The sequence below is a fragment of the Bison bison genome, unplaced genomic scaffold, assembly GCF_000754665.1.
Source record: "Bison bison bison isolate TAMUID 2011002044 unplaced genomic scaffold, Bison_UMD1.0 scf7180017864492, whole genome shotgun sequence".
Classification (NCBI taxonomy): Eukaryota; Metazoa; Chordata; class Mammalia; order Artiodactyla; family Bovidae; genus Bison; species Bison bison.
In genome coordinates this window covers 11,764,275-11,790,050 of record NW_011495051.1, presented here as the reverse complement: position 1 = coordinate 11,790,050, position 25,776 = coordinate 11,764,275, and the positions used below count along the sequence as shown (strand labels likewise).

At 39.5% G+C, this 25,776-nt stretch overlaps 1 protein-coding gene across 2 annotated transcripts in view; it reads left to right on the top strand.

Moving 5' to 3' along the window:
* The first annotated feature begins 6 nt into the window (after positions 1-6).
* Positions 7-25,776, top strand: part of GRM7 (glutamate receptor, metabotropic 7) — a 942,809-nt gene continuing 917,039 nt past the window's right edge. Inside the window, exon 1 of one of the 2 annotated variants that reach the window (XM_010828418.1) lies at positions 7-499. In XM_010828418.1, coding sequence (XP_010826720.1) covers positions 20-499 — 480 coding nt within the window. In that variant the 5' untranslated portion in view covers positions 7-19. The remainder of the gene's footprint in view (positions 500-25,776) is intronic. The other variant, XM_010828417.1, reaches the window with a different exon arrangement.

Here is a 25,776-nt window from a genome sequence, read left to right as displayed (position 1 = left end):
GCTCCGCGTCCTGACTTTGATGGAGTTCCCCTGCTGCGTGCTGGAGGTGCTCCTGTGCGCGCTGGCGGCGGCGGCGCGCGGCCAGGAGATGTGCGCCCCGCACTCCATCCGGATCGAGGGGGCCGTCACCCTCGGGGGGCTGTTCCCGGTGCACGCGAAGGGTCCCAGCGGAGTGCCCTGCGGCGACATCAAGAGGGAGAACGGGATCCACAGGCTGGAAGCGATGCTCTACGCCCTGGACCAGATCAACAGCGATCCCAACCTGCTGCCCAACGTGACGCTGGGCGCGCGGATCCTGGACACTTGTTCCAGGGACACTTACGCGCTCGAACAGTCGCTCACTTTCGTCCAGGCGCTCATCCAGAAGGACACCTCCGACGTGCGCTGCACCAACGGCGAGCCTCCAGTTTTCGTCAAGCCTGAGAAAGTAGTTGGAGTGATTGGGGCTTCGGGGAGTTCGGTCTCCATCATGGTAGCCAACATCCTGAGGCTTTTCCAGGTAGGGGGGCGCTCCCACTGGGGCAGAGCGCGCTGTAGCTCCCCGCGCTCTTAATTCTAAAAAAACCACTGGCTAGGACTTGAGGGGCGCGGGGTCAGGTCAGCCTTCGCTCATTGCCACCCTGGAGATCCTGCCGAATCCCTCCCGCCCCACGCGAGGAGGTACTTTCCCCGTTGGGTTCATTTCCCTTTCATCTCTCCCCTGTCCGCGCTCCACTCCATCCGGCTTGACATCCTGGATTTATGGCCCCATTTACAAGAAGCAATCTGCGAAAAACAAGGCGATGATTTAAATGGGTTTGCATTTGAGTGAAATATGGTCCAAAAACTGGCTCGTAAAAGTGCCAGGCTCCTGTGAGAGCCGGTTAAGCGCAAGGAATTTGAAAGATGAGAAGACGCCTCGAAACTGGGCATTTCTCAACTCCCAGCTTCCCAGTCCCATGCCACCCGGCAAGACGCAGCTCCCCAGGAAAATGTCGAGAAAAGATTAGGGAGGCACTTCTTAGACCGAGGGCTAGGTCTTCACCTGCATCTGAATGTTAATTGCCCATTTCTCCCAGGTCGGATTTCCCGACCTGTAGCCTGTCTTTGAGAAGGCATGGGGCAGAAGACGAGGGGGACGGCCCCCAAGTGGGGAGAGGCCACCCACAGACGTGACCCCCAAGTGATTTGCTCTGGGCAGTTTGCACCGTCTAAATTGCATTTGCAATCCAGCCACTGGCAGGAGCTGGGCGATCAGCTTTCTACTCTTGCCTTTCGGAGCCCAGAGATGAGCTCATGCTAACTGCGAAACAAAATAGCTTTCTCTGTCTCCTCCCTCCGCCCATCCTTTCCCACGACCTCCCTAACGCAACCCCCCAACCCAATCCTGGGCTTTGAGGACGATTCTCAGAGGCAGGCGAGAAGGCACCTGGAGGGAGGCAGTAGGGTGCGATGAGCAAGGCTGGGCGTTCCTCCTGCTGGGGTGCAAGAGGGCGACGGCGAAAATGGGAGAAGGCGGATGGGGCAGCTGAGTGATGGGTTGGTTAGTCTACTGCAGTGCTCTCTCTCGCCGCCTGCTCCCGGAGCCTCAGCCCCAGGGCTCGTGCGCTGCACTGGGTATAAATGGATGGCTGTGAATTAAAAAATTGAATTTCAGGGTCCGCGTGACTATGGGTTCCCTTTTCCTTGTTTCTCTGTCTTTCTCACTGTCTCTCTTTCTCTCCTCGTGTCTCTTTCTCCGTGCTTTTTTCCCCCTCCTCTATTTTTAATCCCCCCTTTCAATTTCTGCCTCTCTTCTCTTTCTCTACCTTTATTTCCAAGGTTTGTTGTTGTCGTTGTTCATCTCTATCTGGAAGTGACATTTTTTTTTTTTAAATGCACAGCTCTCTCCCTGCCTGATAGTATCCAAACTCCCTCAATCCCTTCTGAAGATCTTCTGTCTGACCCTTATGCTCACCCTGTCTAGAGAGTTGGCTCCCTCTCAAATGCCTTTCCCTAAGGGTGTTGGGTTTCTGGAGGGGACTCTGGGTGAGAGTGCAGCCATCACCTCCGTCTGCTCCCAGGAGTATGAAGTTTGTGTTTGTGCCAGTAAGAGGGGTGCCTGTCCAAAGCTGCAACCTGATATGGACCCTCTGATCCTGTGAGCATCCTTAGTCCCTCCCCAGGATGCCATCACAAAGATCTCTAGATGTTTGCAAACCCTAAAGTGCTTGGGGAGGAAGCCTTCACTTTGAGTTGATGCGTTCAAGAAGAGCCTGAATTGTTGTAAGCAAAACCCAGAAGCAATTCCTTTACCTCTGAGATTAAGCCAGAGAACCTGAGGAGGCAGTCCTGTAAGGAGGATGAGGCCAGAGGTCGCCTGAAAACCACAGAGGTGACTCACAGAATTTTAACTGGAGCTCTGGGATTTGAAGGCCCATTTGCTCTTTGACATTTTTTTCTTTTATTAATTATTTTACTGCCTATTTCTCTCTTCCCTCAGAGCTTGGGCAATACTGCAGATCGGCCTGCATGTCTGAAACAGAGTGAAATCTTAAAGTCAAGAGAGAGCTTGCAGACTAGGCTCACGGATTGTGTTTGCTGAAAAAGATTCCAGGGGGAGCTGATTCCTTCTCTGGTGTGTGGACCTGAGGCCGTTGCAAGAAAAGAAAACGCTTGCCTTGTGCTTAGTTCCCCCATTCCCTGGGCTGGGAAGGAAAGGAACTGAATGCCAGTGTTAGCAGTGTGGGTTGGGACCAAAACCATTCAGAGAAAACACTGTCATTTTCCTCTAATTCGCAAATTACAGCTATTCATGTTGGACTAAACAGCAGAGGGAAAAGAACCCCCAGTTTTCACCTGTATTTATTGAGAAGAGGCTGATAGTAGGAGGGACGCAGCAACTTGTAGCTTGTGCTTTGAGCTCGGTATAAGCGTTGGTGTGGCCATCCCAGTTAACCATTGCCCATGTTTAAATATATAGAGAGAGATTTCGACAGTCTCTTCCAGTAGCCTTTTTTTTTTTTTCTTGCATGTGATCTTAGAAACTCATGGCGTGCAAGTCCAACCCCCAGTTTCCCAGCCTCTGTAAAACTGCAAAATGAATAGAGAAAACAGTGGAACACAGACCCATTGTTCAAAGGCACAGTCACTTTGGGGAGAGAGGACAAGAATGGTGGGTGCAGTCTTCTCTGGGATTGCAGAGTTCAGCTCAATTAAGATTGTCCTATATAAAAGAAACTCCTCTAAATGATTGAATTCTTAGTTCTCCAGAGATTCAAGTTTTCTTTTGCCTGGTCACTGTGGGTTGCTGTGGGGGAATATGCCAAACCGATCACTTGAGATAAAAATTTATGGTGAGATAAACTTCTAGGTGGGGGGAAGGAATACTTAGTGACTTAAATGGGGATGCTAAGTACTGAGGGTTGGGGGAAGGAGTAAGAAGATAGTAATAGATGTAACAAATGCTGCAGCTGCCAGCAAAGCCTGGAATGAAGTTCTTTCATGAAAATGAGGACCAGGGCAAGATTGAGTACTCAGATGTAAATAGTGTCTCTGACTTGGAATCCTCCTCTGCCTGCTGGTGGGCCAGAGCTGAGTGAGTGCTCTCTCTCCTCTGTATGCACACTGTGTTGGTTAGTCAGTGACATGTCAGAGCACAGGAATCATACCCAGTGGATCTTTCAAATCCAGGAATTTGAGGCTAATGAAATTAGTGTGTGGCCAGGGCTCTGCCAACTAGAATTAAGTCACTGCAACAGCCCTGCAATGCATTTTCAGCCTGAAAGAAGCATCAGGGAGGCATTTCTAGAGATTTGTTTCTGAGCCTGTACAAAATAATACTCTCCTAATGCTAAGAAAGATTAAATGTAAATTAATATTGACTATGAGTAACATATTTTTAAAAAATGATCACAGAGTGGGGGATGGCTTAAAAGTGAAGAGCTTACATAATGTGATGTCCAAAAAATAAATCTCCCCTGACCACTGTTTCATGGGCTATAAGTAAGATATATTATAGTGGAAAGTAATGGGAACGTTTTTATTCAAGGCTTCTCTGCTATTGACTTGAGAGCAAACACTCTGAGAGTATAAATTACTCTTGCTGTGTCCTGACTCTGAATGAACAATATTTCATGTTCAGTGACGTGGTCTAAGCTGTAGACTTGGGATTGAATGGCATCTGTTTCGGTTGTTTTGTCCTCTCAGGGGCAACTAGATAGAACAAAGTGGTCAACTTGACCCTTGTGGAAGCATATTGCAAATCTAAACCTGAGGCCCTGGTACCGTAAATGAAATGCATTTGTAAATTTGTGTTTTCCTTCTGCTCATTGATGCTTGAATATAATCTCAAACTTTGGGGGCAGCATTTTATACATAAGTACAAGGTTTTCTTGCTCCTTTCTTTCTCTCTCTCTTTCTGCAGCTTATGTAATTGATAGAACTGGGCACCTAGGATAATGTGGTGTTACTATAGTGGGAATAAAAAAAAAAAAAAACTCTTACTCTTAAAAAAAATTCACAGATATAGGTGTCAGTGCCATTTGGAAGAGTCTCTATAACAATTTCTGTCTCCACATTTACTGTGTTTCGGCAAATTTACCTAACAGATGGTGAGTGGGCAATTTTTAAAGGGGCATTTTTTAAAAGAGCAGAAAGGGAAGGAATAGAGACAGGCACATACTATATCTGAAGATACCTCCACAAGTATTTTATGTATATATATATACACACACACACACACACACACATACATATATATATATAAACACACACATATACATGCATATATATACTTATACAATTAAAAAGTCTTTGGATATTTTTTTTTCTTCAAGAATTACTGAGATAATGGCTTACTTCAATTTCACAAACATTTAGGATTTAGCAGATTATAAATGCTCTCTTTGTTACAGATAGAAGTTGTATCATGGATTTAAAAGACCACAGTCAATTACACAAAGTGTACTCTAGTCTCAATCCTGCCATTAATTAGCTGTGTTACCTTAGGTCATTCAGTTTTTCCAGGCCTCATTTTTCTCATCAGATATTTATTTAAAAAAAACGTACTGACGTTTCTAATCTCTGTGTCACAGTTTAGTTTGGAGAAAATCTGTTCTTGTCCAAGCTCCATGATGTCGTATTTCCAGCTCCAGCTTTGAACTTTGAGTGAGTTTGGGGCAACTTTTTAATGATCTTTTCACACAGCTATTTTAGCTAATATTAGTCTAGCTGATTTCACCACTCAAACTTTTTCTTGTGTTCTTCTACCAGTGTGTGCCTTAGTCATATGTATCAAGGCTATTGCAGGAAAAATTGCCTCCTGGGTCAGCTTCCTACGTGGTCATATGACACAGGGCAGGGAGTGGGGACTGTGGATTTTACAGAAGCTGATACAGTTTTCATTATCCATGTCCTCTCCCCTTTCATCTTGCAAAAACAGCAGGCTTTTCTTGGAGAACTGCCAGATAATGACATCCTGCCTCCTCTCTGGCCCTGGGGATGAGTCACAGCAGGTGATTGGTTCATGTGTGGGCATCTAAGTCTCTCGGACTCCTCCTTGAGATTTCTCTCAAAGAAGGATGAGGAAAAAAATTCTTTTCTCTGTGGAATTTCTAAGCTAAGGAGCCATGTCTCTGGGACTCCCAGTGATCATCCAGCACAAGAAGAGACCTTCTGTAACATAAAGTCTTGCAGAGGTAAGCAGGGCTGAGTGATGGAGAGAAAGCTGGAATTCTGTTGATACTCTGGAACTCCCAAATCCAACTTTGTCTGAATATTTGGCAGCACCCCTGAATTTCCAGTACTTGTCCCTTGAGGTTGTTCTTGTTTGTTTCTGTTTTCAAATTTCCTTTGATGATTTTGAGTTTGTTTTCAGCCGTGTTCAGCTGAAAGCATCATAGCTAAAAGAGCTAATCTTCATTAATGTCAAGTTTGCTTATTGACATTCCTTAGACAAAAAATAATAACTGATATTTTGTTTCAGGAAAATCCTTATAGCCCAGGTTTGAGATATATGAAACTTTGCATCCTCCCCAACTCTATCCAACATTTATTGTTTTACCTTTAAGCTTTATGGAGAAGGAAATGGCAACCCACTCCAGTACCCTTGCCTGGAAAATCCCGTGGACGGAGGAGCCTGGTAGGCTACAGTCCATGGTGTTGCAAAGAGTCAGACACGACTGAGCAACTTCACTTTTAAGTATCTGTGACCATGTATTTCCCATCTTGATGCAGCTGAGAAAGAGAGCAAATACTTCTGATGTAAGCCCTCTTGTTTGGAAGCTTTAGAACAATAGTTGATTCTTATCATTTAAGCAGATCTTTTGCTGATGTCTTCAGAGCACAGAAGCATTTTCATGGCATACTAGAGTACCAAGTACATTAAGCCTGCTCTGCTTCTCACCCTGTTTTAAATTAGTCAAAAAAAAGAACACTCTCAAATACATTTTCCCAACAACTAAAATACACATGTGATTATGTTTAGAAGACATTTATGCAACATGTAGTTAGACTAATAAATTAATGAACCTTTTGCCAATTGGCACAGCAAATATATATGTTCAATGTACTTAATTAAAAAGAAGACAATAACCTATTTTTGCAGGCTAAATAATTACCTGAGAAGAGTATTGTGCCTGCACACTTAATATTATAGTATTTCATGCTTGACAAGTAATTTTCTTTCAGTTATATTTACTGCCAAATGTTTCTTGGATCAAGTTATTAAGTTATAAAGTCAAAAGTAAAATGATATGAAATTACAATGATAAAGGAAACATATCTCCCTTTATGAGAAGTTCTAATTTCTTTTCAATATTACTAGCAGTGACCACAGTACTCATTGGAGTTCTTACTGTGAGCCACTGTGTCATGTTTGTTTAGTTCTGACCGTAGTTCTGCAAAGGACGTATAATCACATTGTAAGTCTGAAGAAAGTGATTCTCATAGTCCAAAGTCACCTAGCTAGTAAGTGGCAAAGGCTAGATTCATCTTAGATTTGTCTGACAGTGTGTCGGTTGGTAGTGACTATGAGCACTGCTCAGCTGTTGCACCAAGAAGTGCTTAAAATAATCATAGATTTGCCTACCCTGAAACTGTAGTGATTTAAAGATATCAAAGTTGCTAATTGCTTAACCAAATCTAACATTTTATTTCATTTCTTTAGCAAGATTAATTCTGGGCACCCATAGAAACTTAAGCACACAAATCCTTATCTCCAAAGAACACATGCTTGTTTCCCATTATTCAACAGGTAGCCCTGTGCAGAGGTAATAAATATATAGTAGACTTTTCATACAAATAAATGAGAAAAGATGTTTCTTCTTGTCCTGATTCAGTGCCCATTCATTATGGATTATGATAGTTCTTCCTAAACTTTATTTCATTCACTCCACTCTTTCTATAAACTTCAAGTGAGGGAATCCATCATTCAGATATATGTGCAATGCGAGAGGACTGTATTAATACAATTTCTGGAAGTCAGGTTGATAGAGCACGGGAAGTATATCCTAATAAATGCAACATTAATGTTTGTGTGGGCCGTGAAATGAAGGGTAGGAGAGTTTCCAGTCTAATGGATTATTTTGTCTATGAAAGTGCTGCACCTTAATAGTCTTATAATTGGTCATTTACAGAGTCTTCCATCTCTGGGTTTTGTGCTTTATTTGCTCTGAGGCTGTTGATTCCTTTTCTCATTCTGGATGGAAGATAGCAATGGAGCCACTTCAGAGGGCTCAGCCTACCTTTTTGTGTTATTCTTCAGTTGAAAATACTTCTATTTGTTAAAGCGCTGTTTAAACATTTTTATCATGTTTTAAACTTGATTGTGTTCTGAAGGTATTAGCACAGGCAGACATAATGGGGGATGTTTTCCAGGAGAAAACATGCTTTTATCAAAGGAATTATCAGAATTTTCATGTAGAGATTAAGAATCAAATTCTAGAGTTAGATAGACCTGAATTAAAATTCATACTCATGACTTATTACCAACCTCATCTTGATCAAACAGATACCACATCTCTCTTTAATTTCCTTATCTTTGAAATGGGAACAAGAGAAGTGTGCCTGATGGAGTTATGCATAAAGCATGTCTGAAAGAATAATCATACAGATAGCACAAGATACACATGGAAATAGTTTAGCATCGAGTTGAGCATGTGATTCATGTTTAATACGTTTAAGTGCTATTGTTTTATTATTATTATTATGCTGTCATTAAATATCATTGTTACTTGAATGTCATTATTGTTAAGTCTACTGTAAAATTACAATAATAATCCATGATGAATTCTACTCTTCTGTTTCCTTTGTTTAAATCAATATCTATCTGTGTATATGTGTGTGTATATATATATATATGTAGAGAGAGAGAGAGAGAACATTTTATCAGTACTACTCAGTGGACTGAGAATTTCCATGGTGCTGGTTAAAACGTATCATTCATTGCATGGACTTGGTGTACTTAGCAGAGAGACTAACAGATTTGAAGTCAGCCATCCCCAAGTGTGAATTCCATGGTGACCCTTTTCTAGCTGTAGAACCTTGAGGAAATCACTTAAACTTTTTGAGCTTTACTACTTACTAGTTTCCCCATCTATATATTTTCCAGAAATACTTACTAAGCATCTTCCTTGTGCACTGTTTTACATGCTTGGACATAGTAAATGAGTAAATTAGACAAGAGCCTTTATGCGTTTCTCTCTCTCCCCCCACCTTTCTTTTCTTGTGCTCTTATTGATAACAGATGGATGTTATAAATAAATTCTATGCTTTGTCACAAGTTGATGGATTCTATGGGATGAAGAAAAGAATTTGAAGCCACTGAAGAGCCTTGGTTGGGAATGCTAGAGGGGTGTACAGGTGGGTTCTATTTTTAAATAGGGTAGTCAGGCTGGATTTCATAAGTTGACATTTGAGCCAAGACTTGAAGTGAGGGAGTGGTCAGAATGGATTAGGGTGGGGGCATTCCCTGGAAGCAGGAACAGCCGGTGCCCAAACTCTGAGGCATAAATATGCCTGGCAGGTTGGAGGACTATCAAGGAGGCCGCCCCGCTGACTTAGTCAGTGGGGAGGAAGGCGCAGCAGGAGGACTTGAGGTCAGACGAACTGAGTAAGTCCTGGGAGACCATCACATGCATTTTGTCTTTTACTCTAAATGTAGGCAGCCAGAGGCAGGATTTTAGCAAAGGTGTGGCGTGATCTGTCTCTTGTCTGACAAGCATAACTCTATCTGTGGTCTTGAGGAAGAGGGAGAGAGCAGAATCAGGGAGCCTCTCAGGAGGCGATTATAGCCTCCATGAGGTCCATGTGCCGGGATGTTGATGGCCAGTGCTCTCAGAAGTGGTGCATCGGGGAGATTGTGACAGCATTTCCTGGTAGATTAAGTGTGAGAATGGAGAAAAAGGGGTCAAGGGTGAAATCAAGATTTAGTGCCTGCACAACTAGAAAGGTGTGGTTACTATCACATAAAATGGAAAAAGTTTAGGGTAGAGCATACGTTAGGGGATTAAAGGTTCTGGAGGTATAAGACAATATTTTTCTTGACACCCAAGTAGAGATGCTGAACACAGAGTCAGGTACACAAGTCTACAGTTCTCATGAAAGGTCTAAGCTAGAAATACATTTTACTAAAATGGAGATATTAAGAACAATTACATGGAAGCACTATTTTAAAGATAAAATGAAGTGATGTAGTTAACACTGTCTTCTCAACACTTTTAACAACTCTTAGCTAAAATAGCAGTCTGAAATGAAATACCTATAGGTTTTATTGTTTGTTTTTACAGTAAAACTGAATAAAATGTTGTCACAGTTATTTTATTAGTAATAATATTTGTGACACAGTTGTTTTAGTTAAGACACCATGACTACAAAGGTTTAGAATAAACCTTTCAGTCTCCAAATTTTCACTGCTAGTGTACTTGAAACTGTGTCTTGTAACATTTAAGTTAGTTGTAATAGAGTACCTCTTTAAATAGAAGTAATTCTGAACTATCCAGATCAATGCAGTCTTATATACCCTTATATATAATTATTGTTTTATGATCCATCAAACTCACTTGAAAATTTGTATCACTGATAAATGAGAATCTAAGCATTTACTCATATATTCAAGGGAAAATTGTACTTGTCATTTCCATTTGGGTCCCTACTTTGAACAATTTTGCCAGACATTGCACATTTTCCCTTCACTGTGCAATTGAAACATGACAGGGGAAATATTATCTTACTGGTTTTGAGTTCCCCTTATTGTTGTTGTTCGGTCGCCCAGTCACGTCTGATCTTTGCGACCTCATGAACTGCAGCACGCCGGGCCTCTCTGAGTTCCCCTTAGCTATCTGCAAATCCTTAAACCGACTTTGTGGCTTAACCAAAATTCTCTTCCATATTCATTCCACTAGCAGCTATTGGTCTAGGCATGTACTTATACTAAAAAATGCATGACCACGTTGTCTCTACACATCTATAATTTTATGTTAACACTATCATTATGTAAGCTATATTTTAATTGTAATTATAACAAATTTTACATCAACACATCCATTTCTAGTGTTCATCTAGTGTTCAAGGAGAGAACAGAATGTAGTAAATTTTATCAAAATATACCATCTGAAGAATAGAACAGAGGGTAATTGTCTAATTCTGTATTCACTATAATTAAGTTCAGTGGAGTTGGCATAATAGAATTAAGATGGAAAAAAAAAATAGATGTTGAGGTACCATGGCTCCCTCTCCTAACACACCCTTTCCATATCGGAGAGCAGCAGTGTAGCAGCTTTTTGTACAGAAATGGAGACAGGAAGAGGCCAGAGGATGAATGACAGGCACAAGTAGGGTTAAACTATGAAGAGTAATATGGAAATGAAATTTCGCTGTTGGCTTTGGTGAGTGGGGGAGATATATCAGCATTTGTGCCTACTTTGATCACATTTTCTGGAACAGTTAAGCCCAGCGTCAACCATACTGTCCCATCGTCCTCATAAGTAGGAACATGCTGTTACTCGAACCTTTGCTTCCTGTTTCTTGATGATTGGTTGAGAAGATTATCACAGGGACTGCATCTTGTGAGTAACTACATTGTTTTGAAAAGATTGAAATGCACTTAAGAGTGGTAACTCCAACTGTCCTCTTTCTTGATCTTGGACTATTTAAGTCTGGAGTGTAGCAGTAGGTTATGGGGGAGTATTATTGGAATTTTTTGTTATGCATAATGGTTATAGCATGATGGTTAGGAATGTAGATGTTAGTTCAGATCCTGACTTTCCATTTACTAACCGTACGAGCTTGGAAAATTTACCTGATTACCTGAACCTCGGTATCCCTATTTATAAAATGATGATAATAACATTCTATCATTATAGGATGGTTCTCAAGTTTAAAATGAAGTTACCTATGCCAAGCGCTTAATACAATGCCTGGAGCACACTAAAGTTGTTATTATCAGTATTATTGTTATTATCACAATGCCAGGTACTATTTTTCCTATACCCTTATTCTGTTATCTTCTGTCCCCTTTCATTCCTTTCTTGTTTCTGTATGAAGGTAGGCTTGTCACAGAGCATTTTCTTTCACTGATTCTGACCCCTAGTCATCAAGGTGACTGAACCTCGACCCTGCATTCATTGCTGTTCATTGAAACAATCCCTGTTTTGAGAAGTTGGATGTTGAAGCCAAGTGAGGTCAAAGAGACAGAAATATTCAAGACATCTTCACTCAGGGGCTAAGGGAAATATTCAGGATTCAGATGGAGAATCAGGCAAAGGGCAGCATGCTTAATTTCCTACTGTAGTGATTAAGAACAAGTCAGACAGGCTAGGTTTAAACTCACTTCCATTAGGCTGGCAATGGGACCTTAGGTGTTTTTGTAAGTCCTATATAAGCCTGAACTTCAATCTGAAAGAGAGCAGTGACATTATCAGGACCTATCATATAGCCTTGTTGTAATAAGTGAAAAATCCTTTTTAAAGTGTTCAGTACACTGTTTTGCATCTAGTAAGAACTTAGTAAGTTGTAACTTCATTGACTACTACCACTCTTAATATTGTTAAGTAGCTGACCAAATCCTAGGCCCATTCTTTTCTTAAATTGCACATAAACACTTGGACAACCAGCTAACATTTATCAAGTGTTGCTTTTATAGAAACCCTCATGAATCCAAAGGTGCTTTTAACACTCTCCCATTCAGAGCGTGTTCTGGAGATGGAATCAACACAGCACTGCCTCCATCATCACTGCCATTGCTGTCACTGTGCTCCCTTTCCGAGTGCCTTCTGTGTGCTGGGCACCACGTTTAGCCCTCTGTATACACTATATCATGTTATTCTCACCTCAGGAGACATCATCCCCAATTTTCAGATAAAGACACTGAGGTGTTGGAAATGTAAGAAACTTGACCCACAGCAAAAGATGGAGGCAGGGAATTCAAATCTCTTTTCTCTCTGACTTCAAGAACCCTTAAATATTAGTATACTATCCATACTACATCTGGTGAAGAAAATCTGCTTCCCTCCACTCTAGTTAGTGTAGAAACAACTCTCAATCCCCATATTCCTCTATTGCCCATGCCACTGTGATGTCAGGACTAGTAGGGAGAAGCGACCTCTTCAAAGACAAAGGCAGCCTAGTCTCTTTTTGCCTTTCCAGAATGAACTAACCAATATTTTCGTTCCTTCTTAAGACTCCCCACATGTTCCTTTTGGTATTTACCTTGGCCTTTTTGAATTCTGACATTCTGTACATGACTCAGCCACTCTACCTAATGCGAGTTTATCGGGGTCAAGTATAGAGTCTTACTCATCCTGAAGCCCAATTACACCCCTGTAACATCTCACTCTGCTTTTCTTCTTAAAGGACATCTGCAGATATTTGTTTGAATTTTGTTGAATTGTTCTCATCAATACTACATTAAAAGTTATATAGAAAGTACTTTCCTGTCAGAAAAGCCATCTAAATACATTTCTAGAAGGTTACTTTTTATAGGATTATTATAGAGGTTATGGATCTTCAGGTAATATCTTTTAGTTTAAGTTCTTCATATCACCTTATTTTTACATAGAATGATACATCTGAATTTTCTCTATCAAACCTGTGTGGCTTCACTGGCTTATAACTTAGCTTTTTGGTTGCATCTTGTTGACTTTTCCACTTACAATGATATTCGAGCCTGGTATTGATGGGGTTCAGTGGGAAAGCACATCTTAAGGCCATGAATTGGTTTTGTAGAGAACTAACATAAAAAACTAACGTTTTATCATATTCTGCAGAACTCATGAATTTTTTAAAAATTCTATAATTCCATTCTTTCAAGGAGTATAAAACCAATTTCAAAATGTTTATCCTAATTTGTTCACCTCCTCCTTCTTAGTCTTAGTGAGAAGAGAATAAACTGAATGGAAAAAAGTCATTATGACCACTGAGGCCACAAGGAAACGAGTCAGTGCCTGAGTATTATTTTCATCTCTCCCCTATGCGTGTGGTCTAAGGTCTTGAATGGTTAGTAGGTGAAAATTACCTAGTTGACCATTGCTAATGGATTGTGTCATTTAATCCCCGGGTAGTCATTCAATGAAAGTATGTATTATTATGGTATCTTATAGAGCACATGCATGGAGCCTAGACTCAGCAAGTTATTTGCTCATTAAAATATGGATTTTGGACTTGGGTCTCTGACTTCTAAAGCACTTTTCGTGATTTTTACCACTAAATTAAAGTTGTAAAACTCTGAGAGTAGATAGCTTCTAAAATTTCCTCACCTCTAAGTTTTTAGAATTAAATTTTCATATGATTTACAGTCTTAACAGTTGATGGATAGGAGAAATACCAGCCTGTTAAATGGAATTTTCCTTAAATAAGCCTGTTTTATGACACCAAGTCACTCATTCATTCCCTCAGGGTACATTGGATATTCTCTCTGTGCAAAGACATTTTAGGCCTCACAGTGGAGTGAGCTCCCGTTCTATAGACTCTCCCACAGCTTCAGAGAAGCCTTGCACTGTACAGATGGGGTCTTGGTGATGGAAGCCTGGTTTGTCCCCCACTGATAAAACTAAGACATACTCACATTAGTTCACAGGCCTCTTGAACCCATGGTGTAACAGTACAAATGAACCTTACCATTTTGCCTGCAATTAATGATATGAAGGCTTTGGATTTGGATATAGAAAGTGGATGCAATCCTGGGCTTGTTGGTTATACATGTGTATGCGTAGCATATGTTATCAGCCTGCAGCTACCTGCCAGCCACCACTACTATGTTTCACAGACTAAATAGATACATTCTTATCTCTTCTATGGATAAGCTCTTGACAATGTATTTAATATATATATTTAATATATTTATAATATATATATATATACTGTTAAATATATTTAGTATATATATATACTGTTAAATATATATAGTTACTAGAGCCTCCCCCAATAAATATATCATTGGCTAACCAATGGTTTCTCAAATATGCTAATTAAACCACTTTTAAAGTAGACTGACATACCACTGCCTATAGTAGACAGTGGCATTCTTTAGAAATCTTAGGGGAAAATGCCACCAGGTACACATTTTTTAATTTATGATTGTCCATATATATATATGAGCAATTGTTATATATGTGTATATACTTGTTCATACATATGAATGATTTAAAATTGAAGATATACTTAAATTTAAATTTTGAGGATGTATTTCTATGTTCTTCTGTTAGCAGGTAGCAAATGAAATTATTAGCAGATTCATACAGCAGGGAAATAACCAATCAGATTTAATTCAATAAGTTGCTTTTTTTGGTAAATTTATGGTTGTGGTTATTATATATATAATACATTTGCTGAAGAAAATATTTCTACTGCTTTTACACAAAATTAAATTCATTTAATATTTATACAGTGTGTCTCAAATGTCTTAGTACAGTTTTGATATTTAATATCATCAGAAGTAATAGAATTAGAAACATGCCCCCAAAACCATGTAAAGGTATAATTACCTTCATTTCCCTTATATTTTTGAGACTTCTGGAAAATAAATATTTAATTGTATTATCTATTTCTATCTAAGGATAGCAACTAGGAAAACAAATTTTATTTTAAAAAGTCAATATTAAAATATGTTATTTAAGATGATCAAAACTAAGGAAGTGGTGAAGAAATTCAAAATTTTAAACTTTACAATGGTGCTTTTTTATGAATGTATAGTACTTCTTCTGAAGGAATTAATCTTTTAAAAATATAATTTATTTTTATTGATGTATAATGTGTTAATTACTGATATAAAGTGACTCAGCTATACATATATATACACACACACACACACACACACACATTCTTTTTCCTATTATTTTCTATTATGTTTTATCATAGGATACTGAATAGAGTTAGTTCCCTGTGCTCTACAGTAGGGCCTTGTTGTTTATCCATCCTATATATAATAGTTTGCATAAGCTAATCCCAAACTCCCAATCCATCCTTCCCCCCGACCCTCCCCCTTGGCAACCAACAGTCTGCTCTCTATATCCCTGATTCTGTTTCATAGAGAGGTTAATTTATGTTATATTTTAGATTCCACATATAAGTAATATCATATATTGTTTTTCTTTCTCTTTCTGATTTACTTCACTTAGTATGATAATCTCATCGCATCTTTGTTCCTACAAGTGGGATCACTGCATTCTTTTTTATGGCTGAGTAGTATTCCGTTGCATGTATGTACCACATCTTCTTTCTGCATTCATCTGTCAGTAGACATTTAGGTTGCTTCCATATCTTGGCTATTGTGAAGAGTGCTGCTATGAGCATGGGTGCAGGTTATCTTTTCAGATAGACTTTTTTCTGGGTACATGCTCAGGGGTGAGATTCCTGAGTCACATGGCAACTCTATTTTTAGTTTTATGAGGAATCTCCATACTGTTTTCCACAGTGGTTGCACCAACTTACCACTCTACCAACAGTGTAGGAGGGTTTCCGTTTGTCCACACCCTCTCCAGCGTTTGTTATTTGTGGACTTTTTAATGATGGCCATTCTGACTGCTGTAAGGTGGTGCCTCACTGTAGTTTTGATTTGCATTTCCCTGATAATTAGTGATGCTGAGCATGTTTTCATCTGTATTCCTCTTTAGAGAAGAAATGTCTATTTAGGTCTTCTGTTCATTTTTTGATTGGGTTTTGTTTTTATGTTGTCAAGATGTATAAGCTATTTGTGTATTTTGAAAATTAAGCCTTATCAGTTGCATTGTTTGCAAATATTTTCTCCCATTGTGTAGGTTGTCTTTTAGTTTTGTTTGCAGTTTTCTTTGCTGTGCAAAAACTTGTAAGCTTCATTATGTCCCTTTTTTTTGTTTGTTTGTTTTTATCTCTATTGCCCTGGGACACTGACCCAAGAAAACATTGGTACAATTTATGTCAGAGATTGTTTTGCCTATGTTCTCTTCAATGAGTTTTATGATTTCCTGTCTTATGTTTAAGTCTTTAAGCCATTTCGAGTTTATTTTCATTCATGGTGAAAGTGTGTATTCTAACTTCATTGATTTACAACTTTTTCAACACCGCTTGCTGAAGAGACCATCTTTTTCCCATTGTATATTCTTACCTCCTTTGTTGAAGGTTAATTGGCTGTGGGTATGTGAGTTCATTTCTGGTTTATTTATGTCTATTTTTGTGCTAATGCTACACTGTTTTGATTAGTGTAGCTTTGTAGTATTGTCTGAAGTCTGGGCTGGTGATGCCTTCTGCCTTGTTCTTTTTCTTCAGGATTACTTTGGCAATTATAGGCCTTTTATGATTCCATATTACTCAGGATTATTTATTCTAGTTCTGTGAAAATGTCATGGGTGATTTGATAGGGATTACATTAAATCTGTAGATTACTTTGGGTAGTATGGCCATTTTAACAATATTAATTCTTCCAATCCAAGAGCATGGGATGTCTTTCCATTTCTTTGAATCATTTTCAATTTCCTTTATTAATGTTTTATAGTTTTCAGCATATAAATCATTCACCTCATTGGAATTTTATTTCTGGGGTTGTGATTTTAAAAGGTATCATTTCTTTATATTTATATCCCTTTTCTGATATTTCATTGTTGGTGCAAAGAAATGCAACCTATTTCTGTATGTTAATCTTGTATCCTTTTACCTTGCTGAAATCAGTCATCAGTTCTTGTACTTTTTGTGTGGTGTCTTTAGGGTTTTCTGTATATTGTACCATATTATCTGCATATAATGACAATTTTCCCTCTCCCTGAAGGAATTCATGTTTAAGTTCTACTAAGACTTTTGGGATGTCTATTTATTGAGCCACTACTCTGTGCCTGAAATTGCTGTATATACTAGAGATTCTAGAATTAGCATAATAAAAACAATAATGCAGATAACAGCAAAAAGCATTCACAAACCTTTCTTGCAAGGAAGCAAAGTCACCAGGGGCAGGGAGGAAAACAAGTGAATCACATGTTCAAAATAGCAGCAATTCTCAAACATTAACGTGCTGAAGAGTCATAACAGGCATGTTAACCAGGGAGATTACAAGATCCCTTCTCCAACTGATCAGGTGTAAAGTCCCATAACTCTCCTTTTGGTAAATGCATTTGGGAGAGTCTCAGACAGATGTTCTCAGTTGTCATCAACCTTCAGTGTGTATCGAATTCACCTGAGAGTGTTATCGTGACACAGATTGCTGAGGTCCAGTGCCAGAGTTCTAACCAGTTTCCGGATGGGGCTGATATTATTGGCCCAGGGGGCACATACTGAGAACCACCTTTCAAAACTCTGCAGTATGGGATGGTATGTGTTGTGAATGAGACAGGCACAGAGAACCATAGGAGAGCAGAGGGGCTTTGCTTCAAATTAGCCAAAGGTAAAATCAGTAGCTAGAATTGGTAGACCCAAGAAAAGTTATCAGAATTTTACCTACATTTGCTCATTTAATCCTTTCACTAAAGCACATAGGTGCTACTTAGTGTTCCTGTTTATTAGAGAATCCAGAGGAGGCAATTATTTTGCCTGAGTCCTAAACTGGTAAGTAACAGGTTAAGAATTCAAGTCTAGGAAGTCAGATTCCAGAGCCCACACCCTTAACTGTTCTGCATGTAGAGAGGGGTAAAATGTTGTCACTGAAGGCTTCCTGGGACACTGGTCTCTGAGTGTAGATAGAAGGACGAGTGCACATAAATACTATTATTTGTGTGTGTGTGTGTGGCAGCAGTGGGGGGAGGAAGTATCAGGACTTCCAGAAGAATGAGCCCTCCCCACACATCTACTCTAAGCAAGTCTACTTATCAGGAGTCTGGAACAGGAGTATGACTGTGGGGTACTGAGAAGGGTTCTAGAAACCCAAGGTTAGAATTCCCTATCAGTTTGTAACTAACAAAAAGTGGATGAATGACTTGTCTTACTTTCTACGTGTAGCTGGGAGTTTGGATACAGTCCCTACAGTGTTTGTCCAGCTGCTGAGCAATGTCAGTGGGGGACTGAGTTGCTTGGATATTCCAGCTATCACATCTCTAGCATGTCCCTGTGGTCCACATAGTTTCAAAGGGACTCCAGAATCTCTAAGAGTGTTCCAACCATCTGAGCAGGAAGAAAGAAAAGTGAAAAAGAAATTAAGTAATATTAAAAAAAAAAAGGAAGTGTCTAAATCAGGGAGCAAATTACTTGCCACAAATGATCAGCAGACTTCCTCTTAGAGATATATCAGCTAGGGCTTTAAATGGCCACCGTAGCCTTAAAGGTAATGGGGTCTCCTAAACCAGGACTCTGATACTGAGGAATAAGAGAAGAGTGGCATTGATTAGCAGTGTCTGCACATATTTCCTCCCTCAAACAAATATTATCCCCAAACTATTTTTTCATATATTTTACTTTAAAGAATGGAGAGGAAACATTACTTATCTGTAAATAGCCTCTTAGAAAGGGTACAGTTATATAATTACACAACCCCCTGGAGAGCTCCTTTCTTCTAAAATCTCTTTGAAAACTGTTCAAGGTAAAGGACATTTCTATCTTAATTTAGTAACTCGGAGTTGATTATCTTGGATTAATAGCCTCTTTCTGCAGATATCCTGTCGGGATTTAGAAAATTCTAGAAGTGGACAGAGAAGTTTTATGGTACACGTACAAGCGATATGCATCTCTTTGAAATAAAATCCATTTAGGGACAAAAAGGCATTTCACGTCTTTGCTATATGTTTTCACAAAATTTCCTTTCCAGTGCCATCCATTTCTCCCATCTGAATTCGTTATTACTAAACATTCTTCAGCACGTCGTCTCTCACTCTCTCTTTGGTCAGAAGTGTTCTCTGGGTCCTCACCCTTCTTCTCATCTCTTATGTGACCTCAGCCATCTGAAACTAAAGCAACTGGCCTGCTGTGACTTCTCCATATCTTGAAGAACCAGTCTTTGTGGGAAAAAAAAAATTACTAACTAAAAAGGTAAAATACATCCAATCTTTCTGAGAATTACACAACCAAGAAAGAGAATAAGCACTGGAAGAAACTTATTTTATTTTACAGATATTTTACAGGCAAATGAGGTTTAAAGAAAAAATGCATTAGTTAAACTAAGTAATAAACTTTAGACCTCAGTGGAGCAACACATCAAAAGTTCATTTCTTACTCATTCAGAAGTTCAATATGGACTTTGGCGGTCTGAGGGTCAGTTTTCTGCTCAGTGTTTTCAGGGACTCACCACCTTCATCATGTAGCTCTACATTTGTCCTAAAAGGGAAAGGAGATGGGAAGTTGCAAGCTACACTTATCAACTCATTGCCCTTCAGATATAAACTCTGCATGTCACCTCTGGTCACATTCTTTAGAACAAAACTATACCCAGATGCAAGTGAACATGGAGAATATCATTCCTGGCTTGGTCCTAGTGATGCCTCGCCAATCTAGAGGAGCTGGCTAAGATGTAGTCAACAGCTGGTTGTTTCTACCACAATGAGGGATTGGTCTGAGACTGGATTAAGTATGTGTGTGGTGTATATACATGTAATACATGCAAACATATATGTATACATGTGTACATGTACAAGGCAATGGCACCCCACTCCAGTACTCTTGCCTGGAAAATCACATGGACAGAGGAGCCTGGTAGACTGCAGTCCATGGGGTCGCTGAGGGTCAGACACGACTGAGCGACTTCACTTTCACTTTTCACTTTCATGCTTTGGAGAAGGAAATGGCAACCCACTCCGGTGTTCTTGCCTGAAGAATCCCAGGGATGGGGGAGCCTGGTGGGCTGCCATCTATGGGGTCGCACAGAGTCGGACACGACTGAAGCGACTTAGCAGCAGCAGCAAGACTTTTATCCATTTTTCATCATTGATTTATAACAATCTTTTACATATCAGTGTGTTGATTTTGTTTGTTATAAATGCAGTTTTTTTCCTTTAACTTACTAACTTTTATTTTGTGTGTGTTGAACTTTAACATTTTTGAGTCTGTTCAAAAACCCTTTAATGAAAACAACAAATGTGCAGAATCAGTCATTCTCTTGCATTTCGTAATCAATGTATTTCCTTCTGGGCAAGATGGAAATGTCAGTCCTTACTTCACCTTGTGGTCGGAAAGAATCTATCCCCTTGGAAAGGGACGATAGTCTCCACAATGCAAAAATGGAAGATTTTATAGGGTAGGTGGGGTCGGCAGAAGAAAAGGCCCTAAATTACACTCCTCTGGTGGTGGCCTTATTTGTAAAAAAAATGGCATTTGAGGTTGTGTGACCACCGTCAGATAAACAAAATTAATTTTTAGCATGAAATACTAATATCAGCAAGAAAAGGCCAGGATAGGCTGACAGCAAGAAGTGAGGGTTTATGAGAGTGAGGCACAGCCTCTGTTTCCTCAAAAACAACTAGAAATTTAAACTCTGGGGCTCCTACTTGACCCAGTAAGCCTGTCTAGTATGTGTTTCCAGGGAGGATGAGTAGACTCAGAAGTCCAGGAATTCATCCTTGGTCCCCTCTGGGAATGAACAGAGGTGATCGATCTGTGCTCTGGAGACTTGGATATCCCCACATAGTCCTCAAAGTCATGGTGAGACAAAATGCCAATACCAATGATCCTAATGACAGTATCAATGAGGTGACAATGAGTCCTTTCAATGACCCAGCATGTGTCTGCACTGTACCATCCATTAGTAAGTGGGCAAAGCCACTTGACAGATCTATCTGGTACAATGAATGAATCTGACACTCATATTTTGAAAAACTGAAATTGTATCCATTTGTCAAGAACAGTGGCTACTTGTGCTGCTTTATACCCCCAGTTGGAACTAGATGACACTGAAGGCTATAAGGTGTTCCTGCATTTCACCCCTGGAGCTGTTAAAAAACTGAAGAAGCTGCATCATGAGTGGTTAGCTCCTTGTCACCAAGAATAGTAAAGTAGATTTGTATTATTAACAGTTAAAGAGATTATAAGGTCTACAATTATTGTATTCATAGAGCATCCAAGTTACTCTAAAGAAATCCTAACATTATATTAGGACAGTTTTGAATATTTTTATTTGATTAGCCATAATCTTCTAATTATAATGTCCCTTACCATTTTGACCATTGAAACTTGGTCTCATTTTCTTGTAGACTACCTAAGTGATCTTGGGCAAGTCAGTAACCTTTATATGAAATAGAAATAATATTACATGCTTTGAAGGACTGCAGAAAGTTGATCACCAATGTTCATCATGTGCCTAGTAGATAGTCTGGCCCATAATAACTACTTGGTTAATTGAAGATGTTGTTAGCCTCATTTTTAATTTTATTTCCAAACATTGCTCTTTATTTTTGGAAATCTAAAATTTATTCTGAGAGTGGAGGCCTTAGGCAACTCAGAAAGTTGTCTGGACTCCTCCAATATTCTCCATATATCCCTTACGTCTATCTCTATATCATTTATATTAATGGAATAAATGATCTTTGGCATGGTGATTCCAGGGTGATGAGAAGCTAGGTGGAGGTTCAGTAGACCCAGGGAAATACAGGTTTCCATGCCCAGTGCAAGTGTGGAAAAGGTGTTATTCCTGCATTATTGAGGAAATAAAGAATTAAAGAAATAAAGAATTCAACTCTGGGTTGGGAGGTAAGAGATTTCATTTCCTGCTGTGTTTATCCTACAGATGCCCACAGGAACTTTTATGTTCTTTAGCAAGAATTTACACCTTATACCATTGTAGTTAGAAGTAAAGTATACTACATAATTAGTATCTAGTAAGGGCTGGAGTTAGAATAAATACCATTTATTTGTTTTGCTTGGGTTAAGCATCTTATAGTTACAACATATTGAGGGATACAATATTGTAGTGATTAAGAGTATAGCATTTTGAGCTAGATAATTCTGGGTTAGTATTTCACCTTTATTACCTCTTTTTTTTATGTTTTATTGTGGTATAATTGACAAAATTGTAAGAGATTCAAAGTATTTATTATGATGATTTGATATATGCAGTGCAAAAGGATCCTTTGCATCATGTTAGTTAATACATTTGGTACCTCATCTTTTTTTTTTTTTTAATGAGAACTGAGTTTCTACTTTCTAAGCAAATTTCACTTATACAGTGCAGTAGTACTGACTGCAGTCACTACATTATACAGTAGATCCTCAGACTGTATTCATCCTACAGCTGAAAGTTGCTATCCTTTTACCAATCTCTCCCTATTTTCCCCACCTTCAGCCCCTGGCAACCACTTTTCTACTCTCTCTTTCTGTGAGGTTTACTCTTTTCCTTTTAGATTCCACATATAATTATCATTCAGGATTTATCTTTGCCTGGCTTATTTCATTAGCATAATGGCCTCCAGTTTCATCTCAGTTCAGTTGCTCAGTCGTGTCCGACTCTTTGCGACCCCATGGACCACAGCACGCCAGGCCTCCTTGTCCATCACCAACTCCCAGAGCCTACCGAAACTCATGTCCATTGAGTCGGTGATGCCATCCAACCATATCATCCTCTGTCGTCCCCTTCTCCTCCTGCCTTCAATCTTTCCCAGCATCAGGGACTTTTCAAATAAGTCAGTTCTTCGCATCAGGTGGCCAAAGTATTGGAGTTTCACCTTCAGCATCAGTCCTTCCAATGAATATTCAGGACTGATTTCCTTTAGGATGGACTGGTTGGATCTCCTTGCAGTCCAAGGGACTCTCAAGTCTTTTCCAACACCACAGTTCAAAAGCATTGATTCTTCCATGCTCATCTTTCTTTACAGTCCAACTCTCACATCCATACATGACTACTAGAAAAATCGTAGCCTTGACTAGACAGAACTTTGTTGGCAAAGTAATGTCTCTGCTTTTTAATATGCTGTCTAAGTTGATCATAACTTTCCTTCCAAGGAGTAAGCATCTTTTAACTTCATGGCTGCAGTCACCATCTGCAGTGATTTTGGAGCCCAAAGCCCTCCAGTTTCATCTATACTGTCACAAATGACAGGAAGTCCTTCATTTTTTAAGGCTTAATAATATTCCATTACCTCATAACTGAGTGACTTTTAGCACATTGTTTATACTTTCTATGTCTCAGATATTTTTTCCCGTTTAAAATAAAAATAGACTTCCAGGTTATTTTCTGGCACATGGAATGCGTGTTGAATCAGCAAATAATTGGTTGAGATCATAAGTGTTACACTTAGCATGACATTAACATTCATTAATACTCTTACTGTCAATTTTATAATAAATTATGTAATAAGTAACAGTAATAGCAATACTATTAATAGCTTTAGAAAATGCTTAGGATGTGCCAGGTATTTTTCATGGACTGTACTCTTTACTTTGTAACACAGGTTACATGTGGATATCATCTTCCACATTTTTTCCTCTAGAGAAAATTGAAGTTCAGCAAGATTCAGTAGTTTTCTCAAGACATGAACTCAGGTCTAAATACAGGTTCTTAACAATTCCCTGTCTTTAATGCCACATCTGCATTTGTCTGTGGTTGTTGTTTCTAACTTTCCAAGCATCTGATCTAAAATTCCTTTCTTTATTTGGGGTATTTTTCCACTTTGTGACTCTTGGTGAGAAACAGAGCTTTCTTCCTGTTATACAAGCCGAAAATGTCAGATCCACTGTTTATTCTCAAGCTCAGACTCACTTAAAGATGGAAAATAGTCAGATGACCTCAGGTTGACCAGTTGTATCCCTGTCCTGGATTTTGAATTAGAAATATGTGGTATGAAGAATCAAGGACAGCAGTGCTGGGTCAGCCTTTTGTATCATGTTCCTCTTGGGTAAGCAAAACCAGTTGGAAGTTATGACATCACTCTGGCCTGATCCTATAATTGCAGTAGCCCAGCCTGGCTTCCTGTTATTTAGTCTGCTTCTAGTTACTAAGACTTAACCAGTGAACTTCCAAAAGTTTCCTTTTCTGATCTAGTTAGTCATATCTGATTCCTGATGTTTACTAATAAGACCCTTACTGATATACAGTGGTGACCTACTTATCAGGGCAGATACATAACATCGCCTTGGCAGGGACAGAGGGCAGAAAAGTTCTTTGTACATCTGAAGAAGCAGCAGAAAACCTAAGAAGGAAGAATTGAAGCCAGTTCTGCTTCTGTTATAATTTTACCTGCAGCTGCCTCTGTTTCACAGACCACATGCTAAGGACCACATCCCTTCACTTATTGTAGATAAGTAAAGTAGACCAGGGCCTTCGAGCCCAGAGGCCTGCAGAGCTGTACAGTGGACAGTCCAGGATGTGAAAGACTTCACTCATTGTCTTTGATATTGACACGTTGTTCCTCTCTTTGGAAAGCAGCTTTTCTTTTGGGTGACAAGAATATGCTAAACAAAGATTTAAGTAGGTAGAGGTGAAAGATGCCAAAATTAGCTACAGAATAAAAGGCATAAGGACATATATTTCCTGTTATTTGATGGTGTTAAGACCCGACGTAGAATATGAGTCCTTAGGAAAGTTGTGTATGGCCTAGGCCATGCTGAACTTCCGTGTGGCCGTGTGTTCCTCATCAGTCATGATGATGGTGGTGGTGGTGGCAACATCAGTAGTGTCTTCTGGGCAAAAGGCCCATTATCCTAATGATGTTTTATCCCCATGGTAACCTCATGAAGTAGGAAATACTATTCCAGTATCTTCAGGTTTAAAAAAAAAAAAAAGGGAATTTATCCACAGTTTGGTGGTAGAAAAAAAAGACCTCTTCCTGAAATCCCCAGACTGTGATCTTGGGAGTTGTATTGCCTGATGCAGAGCCATTTACATGTGTGCTCAGTCACTAAGGCATGTCCGACTCTTGTGATCCCATGGCCTGTAGCCCACCAGGCTCCTCTGTCCTTGGGATTTCCCAGGCAAGTATACTGGAGTGGGTTGCCATTTCCTTTTCCAGGGGATCTTCCCGACCCAGGGATAGAACCCGTGTGTCCTTCTTGACAGGCAGACGCTTTACCTCTGGATCACCTGGGAAGCTGCAGAGCCATGTAAATGTTACCAAAGCAGAAACATGTGTCTACTTCTGACCACTTCTAATTCAGAAGCTCTGGAGTTAAGTGCAGAGTAGTTGAGTGTGATCGTCCTTATAGATACCACTGTAACTTAAGAGAAGTTGTTTAAAAGTATATTTTCATAACTGCACTGTGCTGTCCTACCTGTGATAGTTTAGCTATTGAGTAACTAACACACATTCCAATCTCTTCTCTAATCTCATTCATCTCTTGTATAGTATTTGATCTGATGGATTCAGTTTTCTTTGCTGTTTCCCACGAATACAAGTTAAACATCCAAACATTCTTACCATTTGTGAGTATATTCCCTTAATTATTTAGGAATGCAGTGAGAGTGAGGTAGAGAAAAGACACACGAATATGAAACACTTGTCATCATTT